The sequence below is a fragment of the Caenorhabditis elegans genome, chromosome III (assembly GCF_000002985.6).
Source record: "Caenorhabditis elegans chromosome III".
Classification (NCBI taxonomy): Eukaryota; Metazoa; Nematoda; class Chromadorea; order Rhabditida; family Rhabditidae; genus Caenorhabditis; species Caenorhabditis elegans.
In genome coordinates this window covers 11,923,853-11,933,777 of record NC_003281.10, presented here as the reverse complement: position 1 = coordinate 11,933,777, position 9,925 = coordinate 11,923,853, and the positions used below count along the sequence as shown (strand labels likewise).

Sequence of the window (9,925 nt, the reverse complement as noted above, 5' to 3'; positions counted from 1 at the left end):
ATTTTTTTTACAAAATAAAATCAATTAAAAAAAAGAGGAAAAACCGTGCCGCATGGTTGCGAAATTAGGCTCCGCCTCTTTTCCGTGCGGCGCTGATTTTTTTGTTGCAAAATTCACGAATTAACCGGCTCACTTTAGAATGCTCGGCGATGAGTACGGTAGTCTTGTCGTGGTGGCTACGGTCGCCACTTTGGTTATTGTCGCAGCGTCGTGGATTCTCAGACAGTAAGTTTAACAATTATTACCGGAATTTTGCAATTTTCGCGCCAAAAATACGGTATTCCCGGTCTCGACACGATTTACAAATTTTTGTTAGATGCGAAAGGGCGTGCGCCTTTAAAGAGTACTGTAGCTTCTGATCTTTCATTGTTGTTTTATAGGCGAAAAATCGATAAAAATTCCAATAACTGAAATTACAGTACTCTGGCTTCCCTCATAAATTGAAATGGAAAAGTTTTTGCCGAACTAGGCCATTTTGGCTCGGCCATATCTGGGGTAGGTTTACGGCGCGTTGCGTGTCGCGTCGCGGCTCGATTTTAATTTTAAAACTATATTTATTTGTTCGTATGGAGTCCTGCAGGCGATTGTCAATGGAGCGCGATAAATTCAATGAGGAAGGCCAGAACCCCCCGTGAAAATTTAAAAAAAAACTTTTCGTGTCGAGACCCGATACCGTATTTTTGGCGCCGCGAAAATCGCACAATTTCACGTCTGCATAATAAGAAAATTCATCTCCAGCTCCCCAATAATCATCAATGCAGTATTCGCCGTCGTCATTTCCATTGCAATTTTCGCGTTTTCAAGTCTCGTAAATCGATCGATTCCGGAGACTTTTGAGCTATTATTCCGGATGGTAATTGGTCCACAAGACTCTTGGAATAGGTTTTTAAAATAAGTTTTTCTGAAAAAAAACGATAATTTTCAGAGTGTATATGGTGGCATTTTGGCTGGCAAATGTCGCGATTTCAGTGATTTTTTGTGCCTACGTTTCATCGATTGGAAGAAGTAGTACTGTGCATAGGTTGGGGATTTTTTTTGGAAATTAATTTTTTTTATTAACTCCAAATTTACCCCTGATTCCGAATTTCTATGTGAAAAATTAGAAAAAAACCCCCTGATTTTATATTTCAGCTTGAAATCGCGCCGGAGACACTCAATGGAGCGCGCTGTGTCATGTGGATTTACGAGATTTTTCGATTTCATTTTTTTTCGGGTTTTCTTAAAAATTTGAGTTTTCGTGCCAATTGACCATTTTATTGCCATAAAACTCGCGAAATTTCTCGCAATTTTCACTGAAAATAGGAAATTTCTCGATTTTTAGGATAATAACATGTTCAAATTCGTACGAAAAAGCAAGTTTTCAGAAAAAAAACCGGGAAAAACTAAAATTGAAAACTCTCGTAAATCGACATGACACGGCGCGCTCCAACGAGAATGTCTCCGGCATACCATGCCTACCATGCCTATAATACCTACCATGCCTACTATACCTACCATACCTACCATACCTACTATACCTACCATACCTACCATACCTATAATACCTATGATACCTATAATACCTATTATACCTACCATGCCTATAATACCTATAATACCTATAATGCCTACTATACCTACCATGCCTACCGTACCTACCATACCTACCATACCTACCATACCTACCATACCTACCACACCTACCATACCTACCATACCTACCATACCTAGAATACCTACCATACCTACCATACCTAGAATATCTATAATACCCACCATACCTATAATACCTACCATACCTATAACACCTATAATACCTATAATACCTATGATACCTATAATACCTATTATACCTACCATGCCTACCATACCTACCATACCTATAATACCTATAATACCTATAATGCCTACTATACCTACCATACCTACCATACCTATAATACCTACAATACCTACTATACCTATAATACCTATAATACCTATATTACCTACCATACCTATAATACCTACAATACCTACTATACCTATAATACCTATAATACCTACTATACCTATAATACCTATAATACCTATAATACCTTCTATACCTTCTATACCTACTTACCTACCGTACCTACCATGCCTACCATACCTATAATACCTACTATACCTATAATACCTATAATACCTTCTATACTACTTACCTACCGTACCTACCATGCCTACCATACCTACCATACCTACCATACCTACCATACCTACCTATTGTTTTGTGCTAATTTTTTGCTCGTTAATGATGTTGAAAAAGTTGCAATTATTCTAAAATTCGGTCACATTTTCGTAGGCATGGTAGGCATGTTAGGTGTGGTGGGCATGGTAGGTACGGTAGGCATGATAGGCATGATGGGCATGTAAATTTATAAACGTTCGCAAATTTTCAGAAAATTCTTCCATCTAACCGTCTCCCTCATCTACATCTCTGGAATTCTCCTGGATCCTCTATTCTCGTGGCTCTGCGCATGGCTCTGGTTGTGCATTTTCACGCTCGTCGAGTTGCTCCGCTATTTGAATGTCCCACCATGGGGTGGTGTGCTCAATGAGCATTTGTTGATTTTTAAAGATGCTCAGGACTCGGAGCTACTGCTCACTCCGATCTATCTCTTGGTTGGGATCTTTCTTCCATTGATGGTGTCCTGCTGGGATGTTGGAAGCTTTCAGCCGACACTTGCGATTTTTGCTGGGGTAGCTGCAGTAGGGGTTGGGGATTCGATGGCGGCGATTGTTGGCTCGAAATTTGGAGTTACCAAGTGGAAGGGGTAAGCAGGCCGATTTTTGATTCGTTTCGAAAATCGAAAAATCGAAAATTTTTGACTTTTTGGAAAAATGCCAATTTTTCAACAAAATAAATTCCCGCCTTTTTTCGTACATTTTTCGAGATTTTTTACAGTTTTTCGATGCTTCAATAAAAAAATTCGATTTTCTCTGAAAAAGGGTCTCGACACGAAAATTTTCTGCTAAATATAAAAGGATGTGCGCCTTTAAAAATCAATTTTTTTATTTAATTTTTTTTTGTTAAAAAACAGTTTTTTCGAAAAATCAATTAAAGTTCCGGAGAAACGAATGTTTGAAATTACAGTACTCTTTAAAGGCGCATTACAAAAAAAACAGCAAAAATTGTCGTGGTGAGACCGTATTTTTGGGCAAAAATCGCGTAAATCATAAATTTGAAACTCGCAACAACAACAAAAAAAATTGAAAATCAAGATAAAAAACGAAAATTTCCGGCAAATCGGCAGTTTGTCGACAAAATTTTTTTTTGAACATTGAACAATTGAACAATTCCGGCAAATGGGCAATTTGCCGAAAATAAAAATTTCCGGCAAATCGACAAGTTTGCCGGAATTGAAAACTTCTGAAAAATTGGCAAATTTCTGGAAATGAAAATTTCTGGCAGATCGGCAAACCGGCAATTTGTCGAAAATGAAAATTTCCGTTGCCGGAATTGAAAATTCACTGCAAAGTGACAATTTACCGGAATTGAACATTTCCAGCAAATCGGCAAACCGGCAATTTTCCGAAAACTAAAATTTCCGACAAATCGACAAGTTGCCGGATTTGAAAATTTCCGGCAAATCCGCAAACCGGCAATTTTCCACCCCCTGATTAGTATTTTAAATCCAAATTTCGCTATTACTTCATTTTAAAAAAATTTAATTTAAAAAAAAATTTCAGAAGTAAAAAATCGCTGGAAGGATCCATCGCAATGCTCTTCTCAATGCTGGTATTCCTTCTAACCACAAATCTTTTCATCAAAGATTCATCTTCAACAATTTCAATCATCATCGCATCTCTTGTAGCCACATTGGCTGAAGCTTTCATAAATTCAATGGATAATTTTATACTTCCACTCGTCACCTATCTTATTCTATGACTAACCGCTAGATATCACATTTTCTAATTAATTGTTTAATATATTACCTATATGCGAAATTTTGGGATTTTGGCGCCGAAAGAACGGTACCGGGTCTCGACACGAAACAAAATATTTCATTGAATGCGGTGCGCCTTTAAATGAGTACTCATTTCGGCTTGATCTACGTAGATCTACAAAAAATGCGGCAGAGTTCTCAACTGATTTCGCATGGTTAAGAACGTGTTGACGTCACATTTTTAAGGGCAAAAAATTCCCGCATTTTTTTGTAGATCAAACCGTGTTGGGACAGCCTGGCACCACGTGATGAGCACTGTAATTTCAAATTTCCGTTGCTGTCGATTTTTATCGATTTTTATTTTTATGATGAAAAATCCATGAAAATTCCGAGTTTTTAGCGCAAAATCGCAGTACCACTTTCGGGTTCATATGCTTGTAATTCATTCCGAACATGTAGATTTTTTTCACTTTTCTCCCCGTTTCTCTGTACTTGTATTTCAAAATATTATAATAATAATCTATTTATTCATAAATATAATAATCACACAATTGTTTCTACATAAGATTTCTATACACCACCGCTTCTTCTGCCATCTGTTCATTGGATCGTGGCTTTCGCTCGGGCTCCTTATCATGTGACGCAAGTTTTTGGTAGATTTCGTTATCGCCAAAGTCTCCGGCGCGGCGGGGAAGGATATGAATGTGAACGTGCTGAAAATGTTCAAAATTAAATTGGTAAAATGCTGCGGAAAAAAGCCCGTACTGGAACAGTCTGCCCAGCATCCTTCCCATCTTGCACACAAATCGTCGTCGACGTCACATTATGATGCTTCTCCAGCATTGCTTGAACCTTTTTCGCGACGATGAACAAGTCGGCAGTCTCAGCATCAGTCAAGTCGGTCAATCTTGGGACTACTCGTTTTGGGCTTACAAGAACGTCTGAAAATGGGGGAAATTAGCTTAATTTTAATTTTTTTTTTAAATAAATAATTTCACACTAACGTCCATCAGTGACTGGTTTCAAGTTGACAAATACAAATGAGTGCGGAGTACTGTAGAAAATATGATCAGCTGGAATATTGAATCGGGCGAATTTCAGGCCACCAGTTTCAGAAGATTTTTCATTTATGTGAAGTGTGTAGAGATCGGAGCGTCTGTGGGAGAATACTGGTTGCATTTCACGAAGAGTGTCCACGTAGCTCAAGTCGATTTCAGCAAAGCACATGTCTGAAAAATATTGATTTTTGTTTAATTTTAGTAAAAATCGATAATTTTTCTATTAATAAGCTTGTCTAATGTTTTAAAGAATTTTTAGAATTTCTTAAAATTTTCTGGAAATTTCTACTTTTTTTTGAGTTTTCTAGATTTTTTAGAATCAAAAAAAGGTCCGACTTTTCTTAAATTTTCTAGAATTTTCTAAATTTGTTTAAAATTTGTTTAGATTTATTTTTTAATTCTAGAATCTTCTCGAATTTCTTAGAATTTTCCGGACATTTCTAAAAAATTTCTAATTTTTTTCTTAAATTTTCTAGAATTTACTAATTTTTTAGAATTTTCCAGATATATTTTTTTAATTCTAGAATTTTGATTTATATAGAATTTTTTAGAATTTTTCAAAGAATTTACCAGAGATTTCTAAGAAAATTCAAAATTTTTTTGAATTTTCTAGATTTTTTAGAATTAAAAAAAAAGGTCCGACCTTTCTTGAATTTTCTAGAATTTTCTAAAAGGGATTAGAATTTTTTTTTCAATTCTAGAATTATCTAGATTTTTTCAGAATTTTTTTAGAATTTACTAGATATGTCTAAGAAAATTCAATTTTTTTTAAAATTTTCTAGATGTTTTAGAATTAAAAAAATTTCACAAACTTTTCAAAAAAAAATTTTTTTTTCAATGTTCTAAAATTCTCTAGTTTTCAAATCTTTTTTAGAATTTTCTAAAAAATTTCAGAGTTTTTGAGAAAGTTTTGAAAAATTTTTTTAGCATTAAAGAATTGAAATATGTCAGATTTTTCTGAAATTTTCTAGAACTTTCTAGATTATTTTTATAATAAATTTTTTTTTTAAAAGAACGTTCAATTCTAGAACTTTCAAAAAAAAATTCCAAAATAACCATAAAATTTTAGATTTTTTTTTATTTTTCAATGATTTCTACATATTACAGGAACCCTAAATTCTGAGAATACGTATTGCACAACATATTTGACGCGCAAAATATCTCGAAGCGAAAACTACAGTAATCCTTTAAATGACTACTGTAGTGCTTGTGCCGATTTACGGGTTCAATTTTTTAAATGAATCGATTTATCGCTAGAGTACTTAATTAAGCGAAAATTGAGAAAATTCATTTCAAAAATGAAGCCCGTAAACCGACAAAAGCGCTACAGTAGTCATTTAAAGAATTACTGTAGTTTTCGCTACGAGATATTTTGCGCGTCAAATATGTTGTGCAATACGCATTCTCAGAATTTAGTGTTTCTGTAATACAAATCATTGAAAAATTTGAAAACAATGGCACAAAAAACGGAATTTTAGAAAATTATAGGAAAATTCTAGAAATTTTTCGAAATTTAAAGCCTTTTTTTAATTCCTGAAAAGGTTTTTACTTTTTTTGAATTTTCTAGAATTTTTTAGATATATTTTTAAATATTCTAGAGATTTCTAGAATTTCTTCAAATTTCCAGAATTTTTAGAATTTTCTAGATTTTTTCCTAATTTTTTAAGAATTTTTTTTCCAATTTTCTTTTAGAAAATTTAGCACTTTCTAGGCTTTTCTAAAAAATTTTAGACTTAAAAAATGTTTTAAGTTTTTCAGAATATTCCGCACCAACTCTCTCGGAACACTGTGCAACAACAGCGCCCCACGGATCAACAACCATCGAATGCCCATAAGACTGTCGTTTCGGATTGTGGGCCCCAGTTTGAGCAGCCGCCACCACATAGCACTGATTCTCGATTGCCCGGGCACGAAGCAGAGTTTCCCAGTGAGCAAGACCTGTATTCAGTGTGAATGCACTTGGAAATGAGAGCAGTTGGGCGCCGCGTTTACGGTTCCACAAGGACAGCTCTGGGAAGCGAACGTCGTAGCAAATTGAGAGTCCGAGACGTCCGATAGGGGTGTCAACTGGAGGAATCATCTGGAACTCGGAGTAGACAGACAAATTGCCGGAATCGAAGATTTCTGGCAAATCGACAAATTGCCGGAATTGAAAATTTCTGGCAAATCGGCAAATTGCCGGAATTGAAAATTTCTGGCAAATCGGCAAATTGCCGGAATTGAAAATTTCTGGCAAATCGGCAAATTGCCGGAATTGAAAATTTCTGGCAAATCGACAAATTGTCGGAATTGAAAATTTCCGGCAAATTAACAAATTGCCGGAATTGAAAATTTCTGGCAAATCGGCAAATTGTCGGAATTGAAAATTTCTGGCAAATCGACAAATTGCCGGAATTGAAAATTTCTGGCAAATCGGCAAATTGCCGGAATTGAAAATTTCTGGCAAATCGACAAATTGTCGGAATTGAAAATTTCCGGCAAATTAACAAATTGCCGGAATTGAAAATTTCTGGCAAATTGGCCAAATTGCCGGAATTGAAAATTTCTGACAAATTGGCTAAATTGCCGGAATTGAGAATTTCCGGCAAATTAACAAATTGCCGGAATTGAAAATTTCTGGAAAATTGGCCAAATTGCCGGAATTGAAAATTTCTGACAAATTGGCTAAATTGCCGGAATTGAAAATTTCTGGAAAATCCACAAATTGTCGGAATTGAAAATTTCCGGCAAATTGGCCAAATTGCCGGAATTGAGAATTTCTGGCAAATCGACAAATTGCCGGAATTGAAAATTTCTGGCAAATTGGCCAAATTGTCGAAATTGAGAATTTCTGGCAAATCGACAAATTGCCGGAATTGAAAATTTATGGCAAATCGACAAATTGTCGGAATTGAAACTTTCCGGCAAATTGGCCAAATTGCCGGAATTGAAAATTTCTGGCAAATCGGCAAATTGTCGGAATTGAACATTTCTGGCAAATCGACAAATTGCCGGAATTGAAAATTTCTGGCAAATCGGCAAATTGTCGGAATTGAAAATTTCTGGCAAATCGACAAATTGCCGGAATTGAAAATTCATGGCCAATCGACAAATTGCCGGAATTGAAAATTTCCGGCAAATTGGCCAAATTGCGGAATTGAAAATTTCCGGAAAATTGGTCAAATTGCCGGAATTGAAAATTTCTGGCAAATCGGCAAATTGCCGGAATTGAAAACTTAAAAAAAACCTCAGTGCCAGCCTTGCTGAACTCGCTCTCCATCAATCGTACTTTTCCAGGAATCTCCAAATCGAAGAGGTGAAGCTTGTTGTACTCAGCACGAGTTACTCCATCGGAATCTATGATCAGATGGGTGTTCCATGGATGAGCAGCGTCTGATGGATCCTAAACTTCTGAAGTTCAGCCATTATTAATTTTTTCAAGTATTAACCTTGTGATGAAGGCCTCCTAGTGAAAGCCAAATATTGTGTTTTCTCGCCAACTCCCGATATTTTTCCATATATTCACAGTCCGTAGCCATCGCCAAATCGATTTGCTCATTTTTGTTGAGCCCAATGAAATCGAAGCATTCTGGTAGGAAAACCATCTGGAAACATTTTTTTTACATGATTTTAAAAATTATTCGATTTATGATTAAAATTGCCACATTTTTCGGAATTTTCGAAATTTTTTTTTCCTATTTTTAATCCAAAAATTCCCGTTTTTTCGACGGCAGCTTTGCTCCGGGAGCCGTAGAATTTTTACCTCGCACTTCTTTTCTCCGGCTCTTTCGATCATATTTTTCGCGGCTTGAAAGTTCTTTTCCAGATCGTTGTCGCTTGTCATTTGACATACTGCGATCTGAAAATATTCTTGGTTCGCAAAAATTTGGAAAAAAACTTATTTTTTTGGGTCTCGAAACGACCGAATTTTGGGAAACGCGGATTTCTGGCTTCCCTCATAAATTGAAATGGAACAGTTTTGCTGAACTAGGCCATTTTGGCTCGGTCATATCTGGGGTAGATTTACGGCGCGTTGCGTGTCGCGTCGCGACTCGATTGTAAAACTAAATGTATTTGTCCGTGTGGAGTCCTGCAGGCGATTATCAATGGAGCGCGAAAAAATCAATGAGGAAGGCCAGAACCCCGTGAAAAATTCGCAGAAAAAACTGAAAAATTGGAAAAATATTTTTTTTCAAAAATACCATTTAAAACTATCCCAATTTTGATAAAAAAGTTTATAAAATCCAAATTTAACTAAAATTTCGTATTTTGCGCGAAAATTACGGTACCCGGCGGGTCTCGACACGACAATTTTTCGTTGAGGGGTGCGCCTTTAAAGAGAGGTACTGTAGCTTCAAACTTTCGTTTTTTTCGGAATTTTTATCGACTTTTCATAGTTTTTAAACAAATCGATAAAAAAGTTTAAAACTACAGTACTAAATTTGTCAATTTGCCGGAAATGCTCCATAACGGCAACTTGCCAATTTGCCGGAAATTTTCATTTTCGACAAATTGCCGGTTTGTCGATTTGCCGGAAATGTTCAAAAGCGGCAACTTGCCAATTTGCCGGAATTTTTTAGTTCCGGCAATTTGTGAATTTGCCAGAAATTTTCATTGCCGCCAAATTGCCGGTTTGCTGATTTGCCAGAAATTTTAATTTCCAGCAATTTGCCAATTTGCCGGAAATGTTCAAAAGCGGCAAATTACCTGCAGGTCTCACCACGAAAATTTTTGCTACATGTTTTTTTAATAATGCGCCTTTAAAGAGTGGTACTGTAGCTTCAAACTTTCGGAATTTTTTAAATCGATTTTTCATAGTTTTTTTCAAAACAACTCGATTAAAAAAAAAATTTTTTTTCTAATTTGTCGTGTCGAGACCCAGAAATTTCTGGAAAAAAAACCCCCGAAAATCTTACAAAATGCCGTCCAGTCGCCATTGTTCGCCGAAAAACTGTGCTCAGCATGCGGCTGTATAACAAGGAAATCAATTGAAAATTAATT

The 9,925-nt window shown here is 35.9% G+C and overlaps 2 protein-coding genes across 2 annotated transcripts; one reads left to right on the top strand and one right to left on the bottom strand.

Annotated features, from left to right (window-relative positions):
- Positions 1-138: 138 nt before the first annotated feature.
- Positions 139-4,444, top strand: dolk-1 (dolichol kinase). The gene is made up of 5 exons (NM_001368435.4): positions 139-225; positions 739-882; positions 926-1,021; positions 2,400-2,774; positions 3,691-4,444. Exons 1-5 carry the CDS (start codon positions 140-142, stop codon positions 3,887-3,889), a joined length of 900 nt encoding a protein of 299 aa, NP_001355372.1. The 5' UTR covers position 139; the 3' UTR covers positions 3,890-4,444.
- Positions 4,400-9,892, bottom strand: nft-1 (Nitrilase homolog). The gene is made up of 8 exons (NM_067155.9): positions 9,841-9,892; positions 8,688-8,783; positions 8,374-8,529; positions 8,172-8,327; positions 6,716-7,025; positions 4,892-5,116; positions 4,653-4,828; positions 4,400-4,600 (listed from the first exon to the last, which is right to left on the bottom strand). The coding sequence occupies exons 1-8, from the start codon at positions 9,886-9,888 to the stop codon at positions 4,445-4,447; spliced, it is 1,323 nt and encodes a 440-aa protein (NP_499556.1). The 5' UTR covers positions 9,889-9,892; the 3' UTR covers positions 4,400-4,444.
- Positions 9,893-9,925: the final 33 nt, after the last annotated feature.